The following is a 20,552-nucleotide window of genomic DNA, read 5'->3' as shown; positions in this document are numbered from 1 at the left end:
GTGAGAAGGTGCTATTTTTTTGAGAACTGGCAACTCTCTCACTCCCCCTCTCGCCATTGCTGAGGATTAGTACGCAGCGTCCCCGCCAGCTGTCCGAAAAAAGGTCATTTCATTATTAGCCATCAGAACCTACATATGCTACAAACTAATGCCTTTGGTCGGTCGTTATCGACTGGAGAAGGACGAACATGACGTTCATTGTCATTTGGACTCTCGTGTACGACACCATATTTTTGCACTCACTGTGCATCTAACGTATCTTAGCAGTTTGCATAGCAAGCACAATTTACTTTACGAGCAGTTTCGGTTACTTTTACACTTGTTTTGAACGCTTTTATTCCTGTCTTTAATTCGCAATTCAAACCAAAATTAATATTAAAACCTAATTCAATGTTATAAGAATACTGATCAAAATATTCACATTTAAACTATTTTAACATGAACACGATAAAAATATATTTTATTTAAAAAATATAAGTATTTTACATTAATTATTTTTTTATAAATCTTATGTATGATAACATATTGTTTGGTCATTGTGACTACAGAGTCATCATATTATTCGATGGCCATATCCCACGTACAAAATTCACTACGTAATGTACCTATTGGCATATAATTATCGTTGCATAACTACTTTTTTTGTTAAAACATTGATATTTTTTAATGTGTATATAAATGATGAATATAAAGGATGTTTCAACTTCAGTTTCCAAACTTTTGTTTAAAAAAAACCCACAAATTTGAGGATATCTTCGAATTGTTTTTATTAGTCGGACATTTAATGTATTTTAATAATTATGATATTAATTAAATGGCCGTCTCTGAACCTTATGCAGCACCCAATTATTTCGATATAATTTTCGATGACTCGTATATTTCGGTCGATATCTCGGTTAAAACTTGGCGGATGATGGTTTTTAGGTGCTCTAACGTTTCGGGTTTGCCGGCGTAGACACAAGACGTAAACCCACAAAATAAATTCAACATTAAATCGTATCTTGTTGGAACCGCTTGTTTTCCACATCAATATCTTCGATTTCGTACCTTAAATAATTGGTTATCTGGCGTCTATAGCGCTCGCTATTGACTGTTGCAGTCTGACTTTCGTCGTTTTAAAAAATAAAGGCCCAATGACGCCACCTGACCACAATGCGCACCAAATAGACACTTTTTGTGCATGTAATGCTCTCTCATGAGTCACATGAGGATTTTCTTTGCCTCATTTGTAGCAAATTTTCTTATTAACATGCTTAGAGAGATGAAAATGTGACTCATCAGAAAATAAGTTTTTCTTAAAAATTTAGCATCAAATTCATGCTGCTCTAACCCCCAATTCGCGTAAATTTTTTTTTATTTTTCATTTTCATTCCGTCCTTTGACGTGGAGTGTTGTGAATGTGAAAGCAGTGATTGAATCATGGATCTCCAGAAGTATAAATAAAATCGCATACTTCTCATTCCGGTAAGTAAATTAGTTATTTTCGAAATTTTAATTAGCCTTTTAAGTAAATTAAATTTAAAAATGAGAGATTTGGAGCCCTGTGACGGCTAACATTGACAGAATTTGTTAATCATTATCATCTTTGAATTGAATAAAAATGTTTATTCCACGAATATCAAGTAAATTTTAATTTTAAAAATGTTCACTCAATGATTAATGTTATTAGAAAATATTTAGTGGCGGATTATGGCACAGCGAAATTGGCACATATCTGTGGCCTACAAATTTAAGGGGGCTACGTAGTCGTTCTAAGAAAAATGATTATATATCGAAAATGCCATAAGGCATTGGAGTACAAAGTTTTACGATAATTGTTGTCACTGTCGTCGAATGTATGGCCTTTCTCTTAGTGTTCTCCTATCAGTAAAAGCGGAACAAAATTAATGCTTGCACAATACTTTTGTAATTAAAAGAAACCGAGAATAGCTATTGATAACATTTGTAGTTAATTTATTGTGCATTTTACACGTTTTAGAACAAAATAAGCAAGTTAAAAAAAAATTACCATAATTATTTTTATATAAGCATGTAATTATGTTTGTCTTAAAGATTTACTAATTTTTCTTTGTACACAAAAATTGTAAGTTCTGAAAAATAATATATTTCCTTATTGGGTTTTTAAGAAAAAATTGTAAATTTTTTGGACGTGTATATATAGGAGGAGGATGAAAGGTTGCTGCGTATCCCGTTTTGAATTCTGATAAATATTGTCAGCCTATACAAATACATAAAAGTAGAATAATCAATTTATTTTTACCTGTTTTTTAAGCTATATATTGACAACTTATTTAGAAAAAATAAAATATCGGGCATGCGGCCCGTGGGCTTTGGCTTGGACCAGCCTAATTTTGAGCATTAATGTTTCAAATAAAAATATGTAATACAGTTTTTAGTTAGTAGATTATGAAAATCCTCTCGCGTTAAATAAATAAAAGGATAAAAAGTAATTTTTGATAAAATATAATAGGTTAACTTAATTAAATAATGCGTCTTAAAAAAGTAACGCCAGGACGGTCATGGCCGCGATTCGAAGCGTTAAGTTCACGAGTTAGTCGGGTCGACGAGGAGTGTTCGAGAGTAAGCGCCAGGAGTAGCCGCCCCCGTCCGGCTTCAGTATGCTAATCGAGAACCCGGAGGCGTTGAAGACGTGGCTCGCCGCCGTGCTTGAGCCCCTGTAAGCCTTCCGCGAGTCTGCGCCCGCCCGCACTGCCAACTTATGGCCGCGTTACTCGTGTCCGAAAATACCCGCTTCGATCTGTCACATTGCGCGGCGTGCGCCCCGAACGACCATTTTCTAAGTTTCGACAAAAAAAAATACCATCACATCAAACATTTTTTCGCGTCGCCCACTTTCTATTCCGTCACTATTTATACTCGATTTTTATCAATTGCAAAATCGTATCTGCATTTACCCGTTTTTATACGAGTCGTTGCTTCAAAAGCCACCATAAGAAATTTGCGCAAATATCTTTATTTTTATTGCTACTCGACGGTCCTCCGTTGCTGAACACCAGTTCTATGTCTATATGGTCTTTATACTGGACACGTAAAATGCATCTTAACTAATTTTTATTTTGTTCGTTTTGAGCCTATGTTTGCCGAAGCCTTTTAAAGGCTTCAAATGTTCTCTTGCGGTCAAATACATACAACACTCAGTATAAAAACTTTTATACATCTAGAATACTATGGGACTATTTTCCAAATTAGAAGCCCTTCTGGAACGGCGTAACATACGTCAACGGTGAAATTAGCACATTTACAAATACAATCAAACGGTAGTCATATATTATAGCTTTTTTTATTAAACCACAAGTTCACTTCGTATGATATAGCATGCCATCTGCAGTGAATGGGTTGAAGAGAACGTGTTCTAATTTTCAACACATTTATTTTTCTCTTCGTCTTATTTTAATATTTTTTCCAATCAAAGAAAATTAGAAAAATAGATTGGAAAGCAAAATTGTTATTAAAAATCATTCTAATAATCAACACATAAAACTTCATCTTTTCCTAATTCTTGGAAATGTACGAAATGGAATAAAAATATGGTGTTTGTCAGCTCATCAATCTCTTGTGCCTTTCAAAGGCAAAAAAAAAATTTATGACAACTGTTGTCATGAACTTTTTCTAAGGTTAAGTAACTTTGAATTCGCTCACGGACTTGTTAGCTTTTATCGAGTTACTTAAGTGGCCGCCGTTAGTATGTGAGCTATAGTAATCGTCGCTCCGATGAGTACCGCAGGGATTCAATTTAAGTTTTCTCACTATCTTAGAATATTTATTATATGCCGATGACCTGAAAATGTTTCAGAGTCCCGGATTCACTGGAGCTGGTCAATTGATAACCGACTGTCTTTCAGCATTGTATCACATTCTTGTATTTCCCAGGAAGTGTTTTAAACCAGAAATACTTCCGTCAGTGACATTCAAGCAGGGATGGAGATTTAATATGCACATGGCTTAGTTTGCGAAAAAGCATCTAGGATGCTTAGCCTCGACATGTAAAGCTCGTGTCACTTTAAAAATTTAGTAGCGATTCACGTTCTATACGATACGCTAGTTCATAGCATTCTAGAATAAGGTTCCATTTTATGAAATCCCAGTAAATCAAAATCTTGTTTGTTGAAGGAGAGGATTAAAAAAAAACCTCAAAAGGGACTACGTATTGTAATCATATTTGTATCCTAGTGCCTTTTTGCTAGAAACGTTGAGATACAAATCATTGTATTCTCGACGTAGTGTGGTTTAAATGAAGTACATTCTGTTGCTGAAGGGTGATTTTAAGTTGCACACTAAAATTTTCTAAATAAACGCATCCCTGAGGTATATTTTAGGTCCCTTGCTATTTACAATATATTTGAATATTCAATTACTCGAACATTCGTTTATACTTTGTGTACTCGAGCAACACAGGCTGTCATAATACCTGAGTGGCTAGAGCCTCTTCAAAATCCATGGTCCTTTATTTGCCTTTATTTTGTTTCGAAATGCGCGACAATGAGACGCTTCTTTTCAATAAAAAAAATGCTTTTACACCTTCAAAAAACATTTGTGAATCGAATTTCACAAATGTTTTTTGAAGGTGTAAAAGCATAGTGAATCGGCGGTATCTACTATGACAGAAATTCGCAGAATTCGTTCATTGAACGAAACAAAATGTTTAAATTATCGATAAATATTATCGTTTAACGCTTATCTCAAAACAGCTGTACGTCACAAATTTTGTGAAGTTCGTTATGTTTTTGTATTTGTTGTTTTAAGACAGATTTTATTTCAATCAGCTCAATAATTCAATTGCAGCTAATTTATTTTTAGTTATTTAATTTATATGCAAATCTGCACAAAACAAATGCCGATACCCATCCGATCTTTATTATTAACTATTGTATATTTAATAAATTCGATAAAATTATGTATTTAAAATTTTGCTGAATTGATTCAATCGCAGCTGATCCTAATTCTGGTGATTTTAAAAAGCTGAAATGACATCCCTAATCAAAAATTAAGCATTTTCCTTTTGATCAGTAATTTGTACGACATTGTATTATGTATATTTTATAAAATTCAAAAAGCTTAACGATTATGCAAGTAATTAACCCATTGAACTTCTATGTTAATGTGAATCTGACGTCGTTTTTTTTACCAGCAACATCTATGTTGAGATAGGCACGACATTTTTTTAAAAAATACCCATTCATTCAACATCTGGAATTAATAAAAAAATGGTCTGCTTAGAATTGCGCGGCAGATGCAGCGGGTGCTTGATGCAATAATCATCTTAATTTAAACCTCCTTTTATATATCAAATTCTCTGAAAATGGCTTGGAGTTTTGGCTTGGAAAATTCTCTGAAAATGGCTTGCTGAAAATGTTTTTGAGTTCAGTTTGGGTTAATGGTTAATTAACCAATAATTATTTTTTATTAAATAATATTTTACTGACAATTAATTGATTTTTTGCACAAATTGCTAAAAATTAATTAATTTCATGTTTAAACACTAAGGGTTAAATGTAGTAATTTATTTAATATGTATATCTTTAAATTCTCAAATAAAAATTATCATTTATTTATAAATCATGGCTTGTTATGAGGATTGAATAAACGTTGATCAGTGTAATAAAAAAAATGAAAATTGAAATAGATTGTGTAACTATAATGTATCAATTTTTAAATCATACAAGGAAAGACCTGTTGCAAAATTTCACAACAAAATGCTGATACTACCTATAGCTACAGTGAAATATTTAACTTCAAAGATTGTTTTATTGCTACTATAGTCTGCTGAAAACTCGTGTGTTAATGCAACTGGCAGCTGTTTTTTTTAAATGAAAATATCACATGTTAAAATTGCTATAAATTTTGACCTCTATAAATTCAATATTTTTCTTCAATGAACGTAAATAAAGTCAATACCCATGAATTTACATATTAGGCAGAGGTTTTAAATCTGTGATGTAGAATGTGGCTAGTTATATAAAATATATGTAAAATTCTCTTCATCTAATGTTGAATGATGCATATTTGCGTCAACTGCTTTTAATATAATTTTTTACAAACGACGCATAATATTGCCATTGGCATGTTAAGTGTTAATAAGAAATTTTCGGATAAAATTAGTTTGCCCTCTCAAGTAAACGAACATGTTTAATTATTAATTTGTTTTATTTTTTAAAAGGCTTGCATGCCTTCATTATATATTCTAACGAGATTCAACATAATAGATTCATGTCTCGCCCAATTTTTCTACTCATGAAACAACACCTTTTTGCTGCAGTATTCTTCGAAAAAATAGACACGATTAAACCTACAAAGTCTAATTACTTAACACTTTGTCTTTAATTATATTTTTTACTTATTTTAGAGTAATGTGAGTGTGTTCAATCGAAAGAGCACATGAAATTAGTCTGATTGATATTATAATTCATCTTACTTCATACCTAATATTTTTTTATTAATTTCATTGCAGTTTCTCTTATTTACCTGAAAAACAGTAAAAATTTTACTTATATCAATAGCAACATACATTTCCAACCAACATTATTTTTTATTATAATAAGAATTTTTCTTCTTTTCTGATTTTATATAATCAAGGCAACTTTCTGGGATTTAAAATAAACCTTTATTATAAAATTATTTTCTCTCAAAAACGTGAGTGGACTCACCTTCGTATTCTTTCCCACTACTGAATATTTGCATTCTTTTTTATTTAATAGCATACCAATACATAAACAAAATAATTAATTTAAATTTTATACAATGCATTATCCATATAAAATATTTTACCTTGGAATTTTATATTTAAAACAATTAAGAACACGTATCATCATGATTTCCTGCTTAGATATAATGTCAGAAGTTAATAAATATTAATGTATTATCAACTTACATTTCTTATTAAAGAAAGTTAACGTATGTATTTCCGTTAAGTAGTAGTTATTTTTATTTTATTTAATTTAAAAGTAATTCAATCTTACATTTATCTCACAATATAATGCAGATAACGACATCCTATTAATATATGTTGTGCGTGTAAATTGTTCTTTTTGGCATGGTTACATCAATTGCCAAAAAACATACTTTTTTAAATTTTTACAAAATTTTAAATGAACAGGCTTCGAGTCTTATTTAATTTGATGCTTTGATGATTGACATAATTTAAATAAATTATAAAGCTTTTTATATGAACACTAACACTTGTATTTTTCGGGTCAGAATATAAGCGGTTTAAATAAATATTAGATGGTTAGAATTTATATTGGACTGGTCAGAATTTATATTAAGTGGTAAGAATTATGTTGACAGATAGTCAGAATTATTTTTTTCAGATGGCAATAGTGTTATCGAATATTGTTGTTATTGCTATAAAGCTGGAGATTGGTAAAACTGGTCTATCTATCATTCGCATGTCGGCAGTTCATTATCATTTTTGAGGTGCTTTAGGGCCAATTTGTTTGGTTGGGCTTGCAACATTATCAGATGTCAACACAAGCCAAGCGTGCTCTTCGCTGCCGCTCTGTCGTTATTCCCACTTCGTTCATTGCTCCGAATACCTTCGCGTCCTACATAAAATTAAACAGATTCATTGAGAGTTATTCATGGGGTGTTCACTGTTCTGATCAAGAGTTGAGGTGCGAGCGAGATATTTTATATGATATTTTTTAAATAAATAATTATAAATATAAATTGTCCATTTATATTCATAAATGTCATAATATATTTTTTAATTCACTTGATCGTCCTATATTTTTATTCTGACTATATGTTATTTTTATTCTGACCTTGAATAACATAACTATAACCATTATTTTATTTCTAATCGTCATATTTTTATTCTGACCATTTAATTTGTCGCCAAACTGTTTTCATAGCTCTGTGATTAAATATAATATTTATATATTAAAATTTTATATAAATGTGCTCGTTTATGTTTACAGATGCGATGCAGAACCAACCGCTCTTGCAAAATACGTATATGCGCTTGTTAAAAAAGATAAACCTCTTGATGATCTCCGTGATGCTATTTTAGATCAGTTATATGTCTTTCTTCAAAGTGGTATGTATATAATTAATAAAAATAATAATTTTTACAGACATGTATATTAATCGCAATTAAAAGGTGTTCTTATAGATAAAATTAATTTAAAGCTGAGCGTTACGCTTCAGACAACAATTTTGGTGTTGTAGTGATGTTAATGGATTGCTGTAATGAGTTCTATATGCATTATTTCTCTAGAATTAAATTTAAATTCATTTTTGTTAAAATTTGTTATTATTTTTTGAATATATAGTTTTTTTTGTCATATAAAATAATTATTGTTACAAATATAAATATTTGTAATTTTGTACATAAATCGAGCTATCGTATCTTTATGGCAAAAATATATATAATTATTTACTTTATAAATAGCATAACTCACCAGATTTGAATTAAAATTTAACACATATTTTTGTATCGGATATAAAAATATTTTTGAGGAGGGTAACTAATGTCTTATTTATAGATCTACATCTCTCACAGTGAGAGTGTCATATTTATATTCTAAATCAAGTGTATTTTTAGATTGACCTATCCTGAGACACAGTCTTGTTCATTTTAGTTATTACTTACTCGTTTCAGAAACCGAAGTATTTGTCGAATTGTTATTCAAGACCCTAGAAACTAAAGATTACCTAAAGCCGCAGAACATCGAGCAAAATGTCGATAGTAATGCCAGATCAACATCGCCGACGATCGCAGAAACCTCATCCAGAGCGGTGTCCGAACCTCAGGAACAGGCCAAGGTGACGAACATTAGCAGAGAAGAAAAAAATGAATCTTTGGCGATCAGGAGTAGTGCCAAGAAAGACACCAAAAACGAGGCCGAAAAGGAGACGGACAACAGAGTGAAGAACGATAACGGCAAAAAGGATGGCGGTAATCAGCAACGGATAATATTAAATAGGACGACCAAGTTTACGCCCGCTACTGTACCGAAGGAAAAACCCGCTTATGCAACAGAACAGACCCTAGTGAAAGTAAGACGATCTGACCATATTGCTTTGATTTGAATATTTGATATGATGATTGATATTATTTTTTGTGCTATTTTAGGTGATACCTGATATTTTAAAAGATAGCCTAAATGAACAGTCACACGCCCGGAATTCTAAGCGCGATAGGAAAAGCGATTCAGTAAGTTTAAAGCTATTTAATGTTGTCTGAAAGATTGAAATTATGTTAATTATCTATAAGCTTAGATAGTATTATAGTAGTTTTAATCAAACCTACATATATTGCATCAAAAGGATATACGCTTAATAGTAGCGGAAGAATCAGAACAGATCAGAATATTTTACTTCAAAGTTAATCATCTATTATTTTTGTAGGATAAAGAAGAAAGGCGTCGCCGACAGTACAAATCTCGATCTCGCAGTCGGTCTTGGGACAGGGCACGTAGATCAGGCGCTGCTGTCAGACCGTTATGGCGAAATCGATCTCCACCTTACCAAGCCAATCGATACGAAAGAAGGTAATTCAAATTCATATCAGATGCACATATGCATAAGACCCAAAAATAGTTATGCTGATAAATGGTTTTAATTTTAGAAGATCAAGGTCGGGATCGCCCCCTGTGCGTGCTCCTCGGTATCGTAATAGAAGTCCCCCACAATGTTCAGATTCAGATGTACCCGTCAACAGGAGTAGATCGAGGTATAAATTCTATTTATGGATCTGAGCGAATCTTAGTTTTGTGAATCTAATGAATATTGTGGGTAGGATGTTGAAATTAAAATAGAAAATAACGGTTTTGCATGTATTTCGGTCTTCGATAACATCATTAAACAGTGTTTTTATCTCTTTTCTTTTAAAAAAGTCAATAGTTCATTGTGATATTGATATTAACTAGTAAACGGAACATTTTATAAAACATATAAACGTATTATGATTCAATTATTGCACAAATCTTTACCTTGAATTAATCGTGTGAATCTTTTTGTTTAAAGATCCAGAGAACGTGTCCCGTCACCAGTTACCAATCCGCCGAGAGAGCGGGCTTCTCGAGAAAGAGATAGGCAATCGAGGAACCGCGATCGAGTCGATAGGGAAAAGGTAGTTGATAGAGATAGAGAAAGGGACGTCGAGAGAGAGAGAACAGGACGAGGAAGAGACTGCGTCAGCGGAACCGCTACGCCGACTCAAGATTCAAATCCAGGAGAAAGCGGTAACCAGCAGAGAGGCACTACGACACTAGCCGGAATTTTCACATCACAAAAGAAGCGCTGTCGAGATTTTCACGGTTTGTTTATATCTTTATTTAGACATCAAAATATTACATCAATATCGATCAATCTTGAGAATTGGAAAGATACGTATGACATTTTATTTTTAAGCAAGGGTATCATCTTCAGGCATATTATGGCAGCTCTTCAATAGTTGATATTCAACATCACATCTTTGCATTAATAATAAAGTAGGACGAATCAACACTTCCGGTTTCCCTATTTCAATGAAGATTTTTCATAGTTATGAGGTTGTCATTCCTTTTGGTCTCTCTAAAATAAGTAATAGAAAAGGTGTCAAGGCGTTCACCAAGATAACAACAAATGACCCAGTATTATTACGAAAATTAGTAGTAGGCAACAGTGTTTTTGTATTTATCATTATTGGAAGCAAAAGCCTGTACATGTATAAATGTGTTGTTTAATGTATAGATGTGAGCATTTTGAGGTAAAGCAACATTTTTCACAACGCCTGTGGTGCTACGGTATAGTAGGCAATGGATTATAATATAAAGCTCCTGAACTGTTTTTATATTAAAACTATCCTATGTTTCCAATACAATTAATCATAAATTTCTTTATAGAAAAGGGATACTGCATGCGTGGCGATCTGTGTCAATTCGACCATGGAACCGACCCCGTTGTTTTGGAAGATGTCATACCCCACTCGATGTCGTTCTCAATGAACCGACTCCCCCTTAACAGGCATCCGTCATCAGGTATTTGACGAGCAATTTTATGGTTTTTCTTTTCGTATCCGTCTTGCATCTACGTATTTTATAGTTGTATACTTTTTAAATGAAGTATATGTATTATAAGATATTTCAATTATTTATAGGATGTATTTCTGAATACAATCCTTTAGCTCCTGACATTTGGACGAGAAATGCGACGGGCCAGTACACATCGCCGCCGCCGCCGTACTACCCGTTTGTCAATCCTCCGCCGCACGGACATCATCCAGTGCAACGAGAGTTGATACCGGTGCCGATTGCAAGGTAACATTTAGCTAATTTTTAGGTTAGTGTAGGTAGCATTGTGCTAATAGATTTTATTATAGAGCTGATATGCAACCGAATGCAAATCCGAATGCCGCTGCTCCGAATTCGAATCAAAGAATCAACTCGCAAGGAGGAGTGCCTCTGTATCCGACGGCGGCGAACAACAATCACGCTTCCCTCCCAGCACATCAAATTAAGAAGAAATCTTTTGATTTCAACAGATTAGGTACTTATTTATAAAAGATGTGCAGACGTCATCATATAAAATAATAAGAACTTAGCTAATCATATTATATTTTTTCAGGACCCAATCGTCACATGTCGAAAGCCGCTGGCGGAAATTGTTCTCTTGAATTAAAGAAGATACCTAGGGGTATGAATGATATCACACATTTAAACAATCACTTCAGTAAATTCGGAAAGATTGTAAACATTCAGGTAAATGTTTTATGATAAATCTTTTCCTGTAAAGAGATTAGATTCTAATTATTTTGATTGTTCAGGTCAATTATGAAGATGATCCAGAAGCCGCCCTTATAACGTTCTTCAGTCACATGGAAGCGAACGTCGCCTATAAGAGTACCGAAGCCGTGTTAAACAATCGTTTCATCAAAGTGTTTTGGCATAATTCGGAGGTAATTTGTACACAAAGACTAAATTATCTGAAAGAAATGAAAGCAATAATACAATTTTTATCTATTTGTGTATATAATATAAGACAAAAGAGAAATTATAGAATAGTAACATTGAAAAATCACCTATGTAGGATGATTAGATTATCTGCCTTACCTCTGGGGTTTTTTATACTTTGTGTGCCAAAAAAAAACTGTTTTTTTTAGCCCACTTTTTGTAATTGTATATTTTATTTAAATTTATTTCATCACAAAAGACAAATACTAAATATTTTTAATTATTTTTTTTATTATTGACAATGTTCAGGGTTAATAAACTTTGATTAAAAATAATATTTTTTGTGGTAAATATTAAAACAAAGTCTTACATCAAAACAAATTAACGAGTAATTTCTCGCTTTTTAGGAAAAACGTTCACAACTGAGAATGAAACACTTTCTATTTGCTTTAAGCAAAAAATTTTTTTACAGTGGAGAACTTTTATTACGCTTCTATCAGTTACGAATATTGTTGTTTTTAATAAGCGTGTTTGATATACAGGTTGTTCGTTTTGAGCCAGTAGTCTGCAAGCGCATATTGTACGTTCGTAGACGATAAGCGGTTAATAAAATGATTTTAATGAAAGATTGAAGTGTGAGGAGATGGTCGAAAGAATAATGTATTAGAGATGCCACTACGTGTTTTAAGGATGTGTAGTTGAAATATGTGAAGAAATATTCCATTATTTTACAAATTGGCTATTATTAAATTTTCAGCAGAGTAAGCAAGAGAATGTTCCTCCGACTACGAGAATTCCTGCGAAAGAACGCCTAACCACCAACCATAATCATGTGTCTCACAACAAGGTTTGCTATTATTATTATCATTGCGGCTTCTAGTATCAATATAATATAAACTTGTTTCATTTACTACTGTTGTGTAAAGTGCTAAACAAAACACTATAAGAACTTCTACCTCGATTTTACATATGTATTTATTAGGTTGTGGCTATGTTTACCAAGGATATGATAAGATGCAGTGGTTCCTTGCAATCTCAGATTGCAGTTCGGGGATAGCTTCCTTAACACTCGAGTACCGAAACCTCGAAAATGGGATTGAGAACCGACATGGAGTTCAAAGTAACCCCAGATTCAAATTGAGTCCTTTGACATTTGTTTTTTACTGGCAGTTCCTATATTCATATTATTGGACATTTTTTCTCAAGTTATTTAAAAGCATATTTTAAATTTAATAATATTACATATTAAATAAATAAAACTTTTTTCAAATATTTCATTTATTATATAAATATCTCTATATAATATAATAAAAGAATAATAGTACATTTCTTAAATTGATATCAATTATATTCCAATCGAGTATAAAAATTAAATTTCAATAAAAAAATTATATTCTAGTGTAAATAAATGAATATAAATAAAAAAAATATTTTTTCAATTAATATAATACTATTTATATTAAAAATATATAATTTGACTTTAAAGTTAATTCTGCCAGAATAGAATTTATTATTATTTTTATAGAATATGTAATTATTAAAATATTCAATTAAATTTGTTCATTCAAATTGACTTGTACTTGGGTCAACACTTATTAAAAATACTTTGGACTACAAAGGGTTAATGAACTAAAAGTTAATACATTATTGAAATTAATTTAGATTTTCATTTTAAGCATGCTCTATGATACAAAGAGTTTATGAATAATATATTAGTGAAATTAATTTAGATTTTCATTTCAAGCATGCTCTATGATTTTTAACCCTTTTCACCGCGGCTGATATTTTTACACCCCATTTCTATTAAAATATGGGGGGCACCTATTCATGCCATATTTTAAAAAATAATATGATTTTAAAAGATTGGGACTTTGTTATAGGGATATCGTTATAGATTACATTATTAATATTTAACAAATGGTTGAAATAACGATAATTTTGGGGTTCAAATGTACCCCACTTAGTTTTGTGAAGGTTAACATTTCTTTACAATCATATAATGTTACGATCAATAAAATAATAATTTTATATTTATACTGATTCTAGATGTCTAATAGTTTTTATAATATTCATTATTCAATCATACATTTATTTCAAATAGGTACTTATCAACAAAGAGAACGTAAAGATCAATCACAACGCGCAGACACTTCCAGCGTCTGCGAAGGAAGATCCCGCGTCAATTGCAGACTCAAAGAAAAACGGCGAAGAACCCACCGCTGCATCAAAAGACCAGACTGCTGTAATATCATCGTCTTCCGATTTGAATATCAAACCGGACAAGCAACCAAGTGCCGTATGTGTCATAAATCGATATATATCTGTTTTCTATGCAGTACTAATGATTGATAATCGTAGGAGTTAGCAGCAATGGTGCGCAAACGTGGAGAAGGAGCGGCAAAGTTGGCCAGAGATCTGAATCGCCGCTCGCAACAGCTCCTCGAAAAACAATTACAGCATCAAAAAATGCTCATCAAGCGCTTGGAATCAGGTTTGTTCGCTGGTTGTTCGTATATGCATTTGAGGGCGTCTCATAATCACTCTGGGAATAATTAACCGAACCATTGCATGAATCTAGCCACCTTAGTAGCAAAACACAGATTTGAGAGTTTGATGAAAGTTAATGTTTTTTTTATTTATCAAGTACCTAAAATATAAATTCGTTTAGAGCTGTGTGTCTACCAAAACCGCTCGACAGACATAGTGATTAAATAAATATATTATATATTGTATAGATTGTTCCGATTATTAGATTTATTCAGAGTCATCTTGTATCTATTTTTTCTGTTTCTTAGAGACAGAGCAAAATTGTCAAAAAAAATTGACGCCTATTGTGAAGACAAATAACTTTTCTCTCCACATAACCCAAGTTATTTTCAATAATCTAACACAAACAATACTAGCGTCTTGGTAGTTAATTGATCATACCTGCTGGTGCAAAAGTATTATAATAAGACGTTGAACAATAATTACCAGATTTAGAATTAAACAATTGTCGATTTTAAAAATTGTCTAAACAAGTAGAATTGTTACAAACCTGTGCTCGAATCTAATAATCTGAGCATGTATTTATGTATGTATGTGTTATCAGTTTATGTTAGCAACTTGATATAATAGTAAAATAAGCAATATTAGGTGTAAAAGTACTTTTTAAAGTTTTTTTCAGTAAATAAACAACCTAATATATTTTTTATTTAAAATATTATAATTATACTTTATTAATTTAGATTTTTTTAAATAATGACTAATAATGTAAGTATCTTTTAACCAGGAGGATGCAATGACATTCAAAAAGAATCATTGCTGGATACAATCAAGAGCGTCCAGAAGAACATCGAAAAGATGAAGAAAGAACTAGTGTCAAACCAAAACAAAAATATACCTCAGGTTAGAAATGCCTTCACTTAAATATTTTTTTCTTGAATTTGATTTTATTTATTTTTAATCGCACAATATTGCACATTTGTATTACTTTAGTCTGTCTCACTACAAACATATTATTTTTGATGTTGTAGCCTGAAGAAGTTTATATGGTCAATTCAATGAGAAAAATATCTCTGTCTTCAGCAAACAATGCCAAGACACCAATGGTTAAAATTTGTTTTTTATTTGCAACGTTTTTATTATATAATCTTAAGTTTGCACTCGACATGAATTAAAAAGATCATTTCGCTTTGTGCGCTCTTGTTATATAATAACGATGGTATTGTGAAAGTTTGCACAGTGTGTTTTTTGTTCTTTCTCTTTATACATATTTGTTTGTTCTTTTCTATTAATTTATTGTTTCATACATACATAAAATAAAATAACATCTGGTATCATACATGACTAATTTGTTGTAATATTGTCAGATTGTAACTATGAAATATACATATATGTATGTGAATTTTGAAATAACTTGTGAAATGTGCTTGACTTAGCTTTTGGGTATTAGTATTAATTTTACTTATCTTAACTTTATATATTTTTTGACAATGCTGTATTGAAAATGTCTGTTTAGGTCAAAAAATCTGCTTTCGGTGTGCTAAAAAAGATACCTAGAAGTAAAGAAGAGACGCAGAAAGAAATTCTCGACGCCGAGCTGGATCTCTTCACCAAACAACAAGCACGTGTTTTTGATATTATTTATCCTGCCCATCTTATCTTTTTATTTTATTTATTGTTATATTTTTTACTATATTTTAGGAAGGACAAGACGTTTCAGAACTTCAAAAGCACGTCGCCGATTTGAAAAGACAACAACTTGTGCTAAAAACATCTACGCCCGTCAGGCGCGGATTTATCAATAGGTATGTAAAAGAGTCGCTTATTTATATGTTGATTAATACTTACGCTTAATTTTAATCTCTTCTGCAAAGCTTTCGAATTAATAGGAAAAAAATTGGGTTAGTTTTTAAGATGTATTCGTTTAGTTGTAATCTTGAATTTTTAAAATTTATAATTTATTTCAATAAATAAACTTTTTTTTATTTAGGGTGTCTCCGAGGGGTCGTTTCAGTAAAGCTGCAACTGTTGCGAAATTCGTCAACCAAACGGTCGATAATCGTCCACGCTCTTTCCTCGTCTCTGGATATGAAATGGACGAGTTGGATCAGCTCGTGCAACATTTCACGGTATGTCTATTATTGATACATTTTAACAATCTTAAAGAGTCTTGTGCGATGATGGATTAATTGTTCGAAGATAACATCTTGACGACAACGATTATTAATATATAAAAGAGAATTAAATTTTTTGAATTAAAGGTTTTATTTTAATTGTGTATAATGTTTATTTTTAGCAATTTGGCGAAATCGTTGATAATGTGGCTGACACTAAAACTCCATCTTTATGGTTGCAATTCAAGACGAGAAAGATAGCCGAACAAGCTGCCACCAAAGGAAGACAATTCATTGATAGGACTCTTACAGTAATTATTTTATTATATAATAAATTAAAAAAATAATGTTATTGCTGTTAAACCTTGATTTATATGTTTCAGGTAACTTGGCAATCAAAATCAACTCAATCGCAACCCTCAGCGTCTGACAAATTACAGTCTATCGATAGTTCAAACCCTGCGTTTTTAAAAGTATGATCCATTGCACTTTATACATATTTTAAACATTCAATTTTTATTTATTTTATTTTTTTATAATTATAGACTCCTTGGGATTCAACAAATAACAGCGCAGCACTAGCCCTACCAGAAAAAACAACTGACATAGAAGAGATGGTCTCTGAGGAATATGGGCCTCGGTCTCCTGTATATACTAGAGAGGTAAACTTATATTAGTATATATAACTAATAAACGATTCTGAAATAGGCGGTTCCATAAAGTTCAACAAAAACTCTGGCACCTTCTATTTCAGAGAATTCGACGATTCATAATTGTCAAATTATTTGTTTGAAATAGCTCAAATGTTATTGATGCTTAATAATATCTCAACCTTTTTATGCTACGGATACAAATTATGATTTTAATTTAGGCTATTCTTCAAATCACTTTCTTATTATAGTTACAATGATCCTGCGACTAAATAAACATTCAGAAATTTATTGAATCTAGTGAAGAGACTAATTTGCTTTCATTCAAAAATATAATGGATTAATAAATCAAATATACATATCCCACCAATCATTCAAGAAAATGTGTTAATCTCTCGAAACAAAAAATAAAATTACGACTTTATGAAGATGTTCCTATCAAAGTGTTTGATAAGGTGTGGTGTAGTGGATTTCGCAACACATTGAAAAAAACTTTAAAAATAGGTACTTCTTTTTTCAAATATCACTCATTTAATTAAATCTAAAGTTCCACAAAACAGCATCATTGGACCAACTCTATATTTAATATTCGTTGCTGATATTCTCACTACAAAAACACCACAATGGCAATGGAAACAATAAAGAATTAGAGCCAATGAGATCGAATCAGCTCAAATAACACTTACCACTACAGCGACTACAACTGCGAATAAATGTACTTACTAATTAGTCGAGGATTTCAATTGTCATTACTAGAATAACTGTTACTGTACAAATATATTTTAATTTGATATATATATATATATATATATGAAATTATAATCTGAGGTAATACCAAAAATTCCAATCGAAAACATTGAAATGCGTCACAGGTTAATGAGAATCATTGATTGCCATCCGTAGCATTGAAAGGGCTTATGCTTGCTATGCATCACCTAATAAGAATGTTTTATAACATGGTTTAAATATATTTCAGGATTGGGATCCGAATCTCGTAGAGAATATTCCACCATACGATTCAGAGGTAAGCTTAAATTATTTTGGCCATCAAGTTTTCACACCTTAATGGTATCTTAAATTTTTATTCATTTTATAGGATGACGAAGGAAAGGATAAGGAGGAAGAGAGATCCTGGAGGCGTTGACGATTAAGAAGCTACACGCGTGACGTTTACCCTCATCGATCATCATTTTTTACAAAATTAAAATATTTACAACCATTTTTAAAATGTCGTTAACAGTCTTGAATTGTAATATTATTATATTTGTATTAATCCCTGTTAGTCATACATACATAGATAGTTAGACAATGATGTAAAAAAAATTGTAGCTAGGACTGGCCAGGATGGGCGATTTTATCAAAAATTATCAAATTATGTATAAACGTATGTAAAACTCGCGACGAAAGGTGCAGATTAGGTTTTATAATTACAAAAGGGAAAAGGGTTTTCGTGTAGACCGTGAACGTTATGCGAACCGACAACTATCTGTTTACAAATTATATACATACAAAAAAAACTAACGTTCTAAATAAAATTTAACGGCAATCATAGATAGCCAGAAAAAGTACAAATAAATGTATCTCGTTCTCTGTACTATATAGATATTTATTACGTGTATAAAAAATAACGCTTAGATACGTTTATCTCGTATTTAGCTTTAGTCTTACTTTGGTTCATTATATTACTAGCTTTTCCGTGCACTTAACGAAGTAATCTTTCCGGGAGGTGTATCAAAGTAATTGTTTATGGATCAATGACTAAAATCCGGTGCCTTTTTTATTATTTGATGCAATAATCTGTGTTAGAGTAAAATAGCAGCCCGTAAAATAGTATTTTTTATACGATTATACATTGAAGAGAGTCGGTGTTGAGAGTTTCTTTATGTTGTCGTTTTTTCCATTTATTGGATACATTTTTTCATAAAATATATATTTATAGCGTATATTCATTCAGTTTGACATCTAGTCTACTATTTATCGTATAGTTTTCGCTGAAGGCGTAAGTCGCGCTTTAAATAAAACCTTTTTTGTTTGGTTAATTATTAAATAAGCTTTTTTTACATTAATCTTAGATGTAATTAATGTCGCCATTATTCTTATTATTATTATGTACACTTTCTTGAAATTGCTAAGGAAGAATGTATTTATTTCACTTATTGAAAAAAATATCTATAAAGAAATTTTAGATATTACGCCTTATAAATAAATATATGTATGTATATATAGATTTTGAGTTTAGTCACTATTTTATGTTTTAATGACGATATAACAAAAAGTAGTACACTTTTGTATCAGCTTCGAATTCAAAGCTCGTTTCTATTCATATCTCTCAAATATTGTTGTTGAAAGTTGTTAATTTCTATATTATTATATAAATTTGGCATAAATAGTGTTTCTCTTTATAAATACACATTATGTAATATTAATGTTTGAGGGTTTTTTTACCAGTAATATATTATATAGGTTTTAATTTTACTTATATACTTATTGATTATATATTATATATTTAATGTAATAAGTCATGTTTGATGTAGTCTAATGAACATTGTCAACTAATGAAATGTAGATTTTTGTTGAAAGAAAAAAAAAAGAAAAAAGAAATGATCACATTTCTTTATGCTATTTTTGACAAAAATAAAAAACTATGTAAAAAACAGACTCCAATGCCATTGAAAAAAATTAAAGATAAAAATATACATAAAAGAGAAAAAAATTACTAACTAAAGAAGAAAAAAGCAATAATTTTCCATAGTTTATCTTTGTGTTTTTATGTTTTTTTAAATGAAATGAAAAAAAATTTTGATCAATGGCAAAAAAATGAAGGAGTAAAAAAATATAAATAATTCTCTCGGTTAGCAACATGATTTTTCATTGGCTTAATATGGATTTCTGTCTTTTTAAAGACAGAGAATCTGGAACTTAAAGTTCAATTTATTTGTGATGTTCTTCATAACGTGCCAGCTGTGTAAGTATGTTGATTAAAATATCATGTACGTCAGCGGTGGCCAAACTTTTCAACTACAATTTTAAAAATAATTAGGCTGCTTTAATCTTATATAAATAGTATTATACATTTTTAAGTCAGATGCGTTTAATCGTGCAGTGTAAATTGTTATATATTTTATTTAACAATAATTAATATTTAATTGATCAAGCTGTGAAAATATTTTTGGAATTTTTTATGGTTTGCTAGTATTATTCACATCAAAATAGCATTCTGACTTCATTCATTCTTTAACTTAACATTTAATAATCACTAGTGTTAAAAAAAGTAGTTTAGTAGAAGTAGTACTACATATTTTATGGATTTTCATTAGTATTTCTCCCGAGCGTGGGGTTGGCCTTTAGTGCTCTTATTGGCGACCTGCATTGCTGTGCAATTGCATGTATTTGCGGATCATCCTTGTAAC

General features: G+C 31.2%; 1 protein-coding gene across 22 annotated transcripts; it reads left to right on the top strand.

Moving 5' to 3' along the window:
* Positions 1–2,540: 2,540 nt before the first annotated feature.
* swm (Zinc finger protein swm) lies at positions 2,541–19,529 on the top strand. 22 transcript variants are annotated; one of them, XM_088198982.1, is made up of 25 exons: positions 2,541–2,677; positions 7,938–8,056; positions 8,621–9,018; positions 9,095–9,175; positions 9,370–9,512; positions 9,590–9,694; positions 9,988–10,280; positions 10,848–10,982; positions 11,129–11,261; positions 11,324–11,490; positions 11,569–11,702; positions 11,768–11,899; positions 12,655–12,741; positions 13,996–14,190; positions 14,253–14,385; positions 15,166–15,281; positions 15,410–15,484; positions 15,895–15,999; positions 16,080–16,183; positions 16,369–16,507; positions 16,675–16,803; positions 16,876–16,965; positions 17,038–17,154; positions 18,119–18,166; positions 18,239–19,529. In XM_088198982.1, the coding sequence occupies exons 1-25, from the start codon at positions 2,619–2,621 to the stop codon at positions 18,284–18,286; spliced, it is 3,285 nt and encodes a 1,094-aa protein (XP_088055108.1). In that variant the 5' UTR covers positions 2,541–2,618; the 3' UTR covers positions 18,287–19,529. The 22 variants fall into 22 exon arrangements, 18 of the variants coding, with proteins under 18 accessions (XP_088055108.1, XP_088055099.1, XP_088055089.1 ...); XM_088198973.1 differs by having other exon boundaries at positions 12,652–12,741; XM_088198963.1 differs by having other exon boundaries at positions 11,102–11,261.
* Positions 19,530–20,552: the final 1,023 nt, after the last annotated feature.

The sequence above is a fragment of the Plectrocnemia conspersa genome, unplaced genomic scaffold (genome assembly GCF_051122295.1).
Source record: "Plectrocnemia conspersa isolate PC_06_02 unplaced genomic scaffold, ASM5112229v1 ptg000001l, whole genome shotgun sequence".
Lineage (NCBI taxonomy): Eukaryota > Metazoa > Arthropoda > Insecta > Trichoptera > Polycentropodidae > Plectrocnemia > Plectrocnemia conspersa.
Note: the sequence above shows the minus strand (reverse complement) of the source record. Positions and strands in the feature narration are given on the sequence as shown.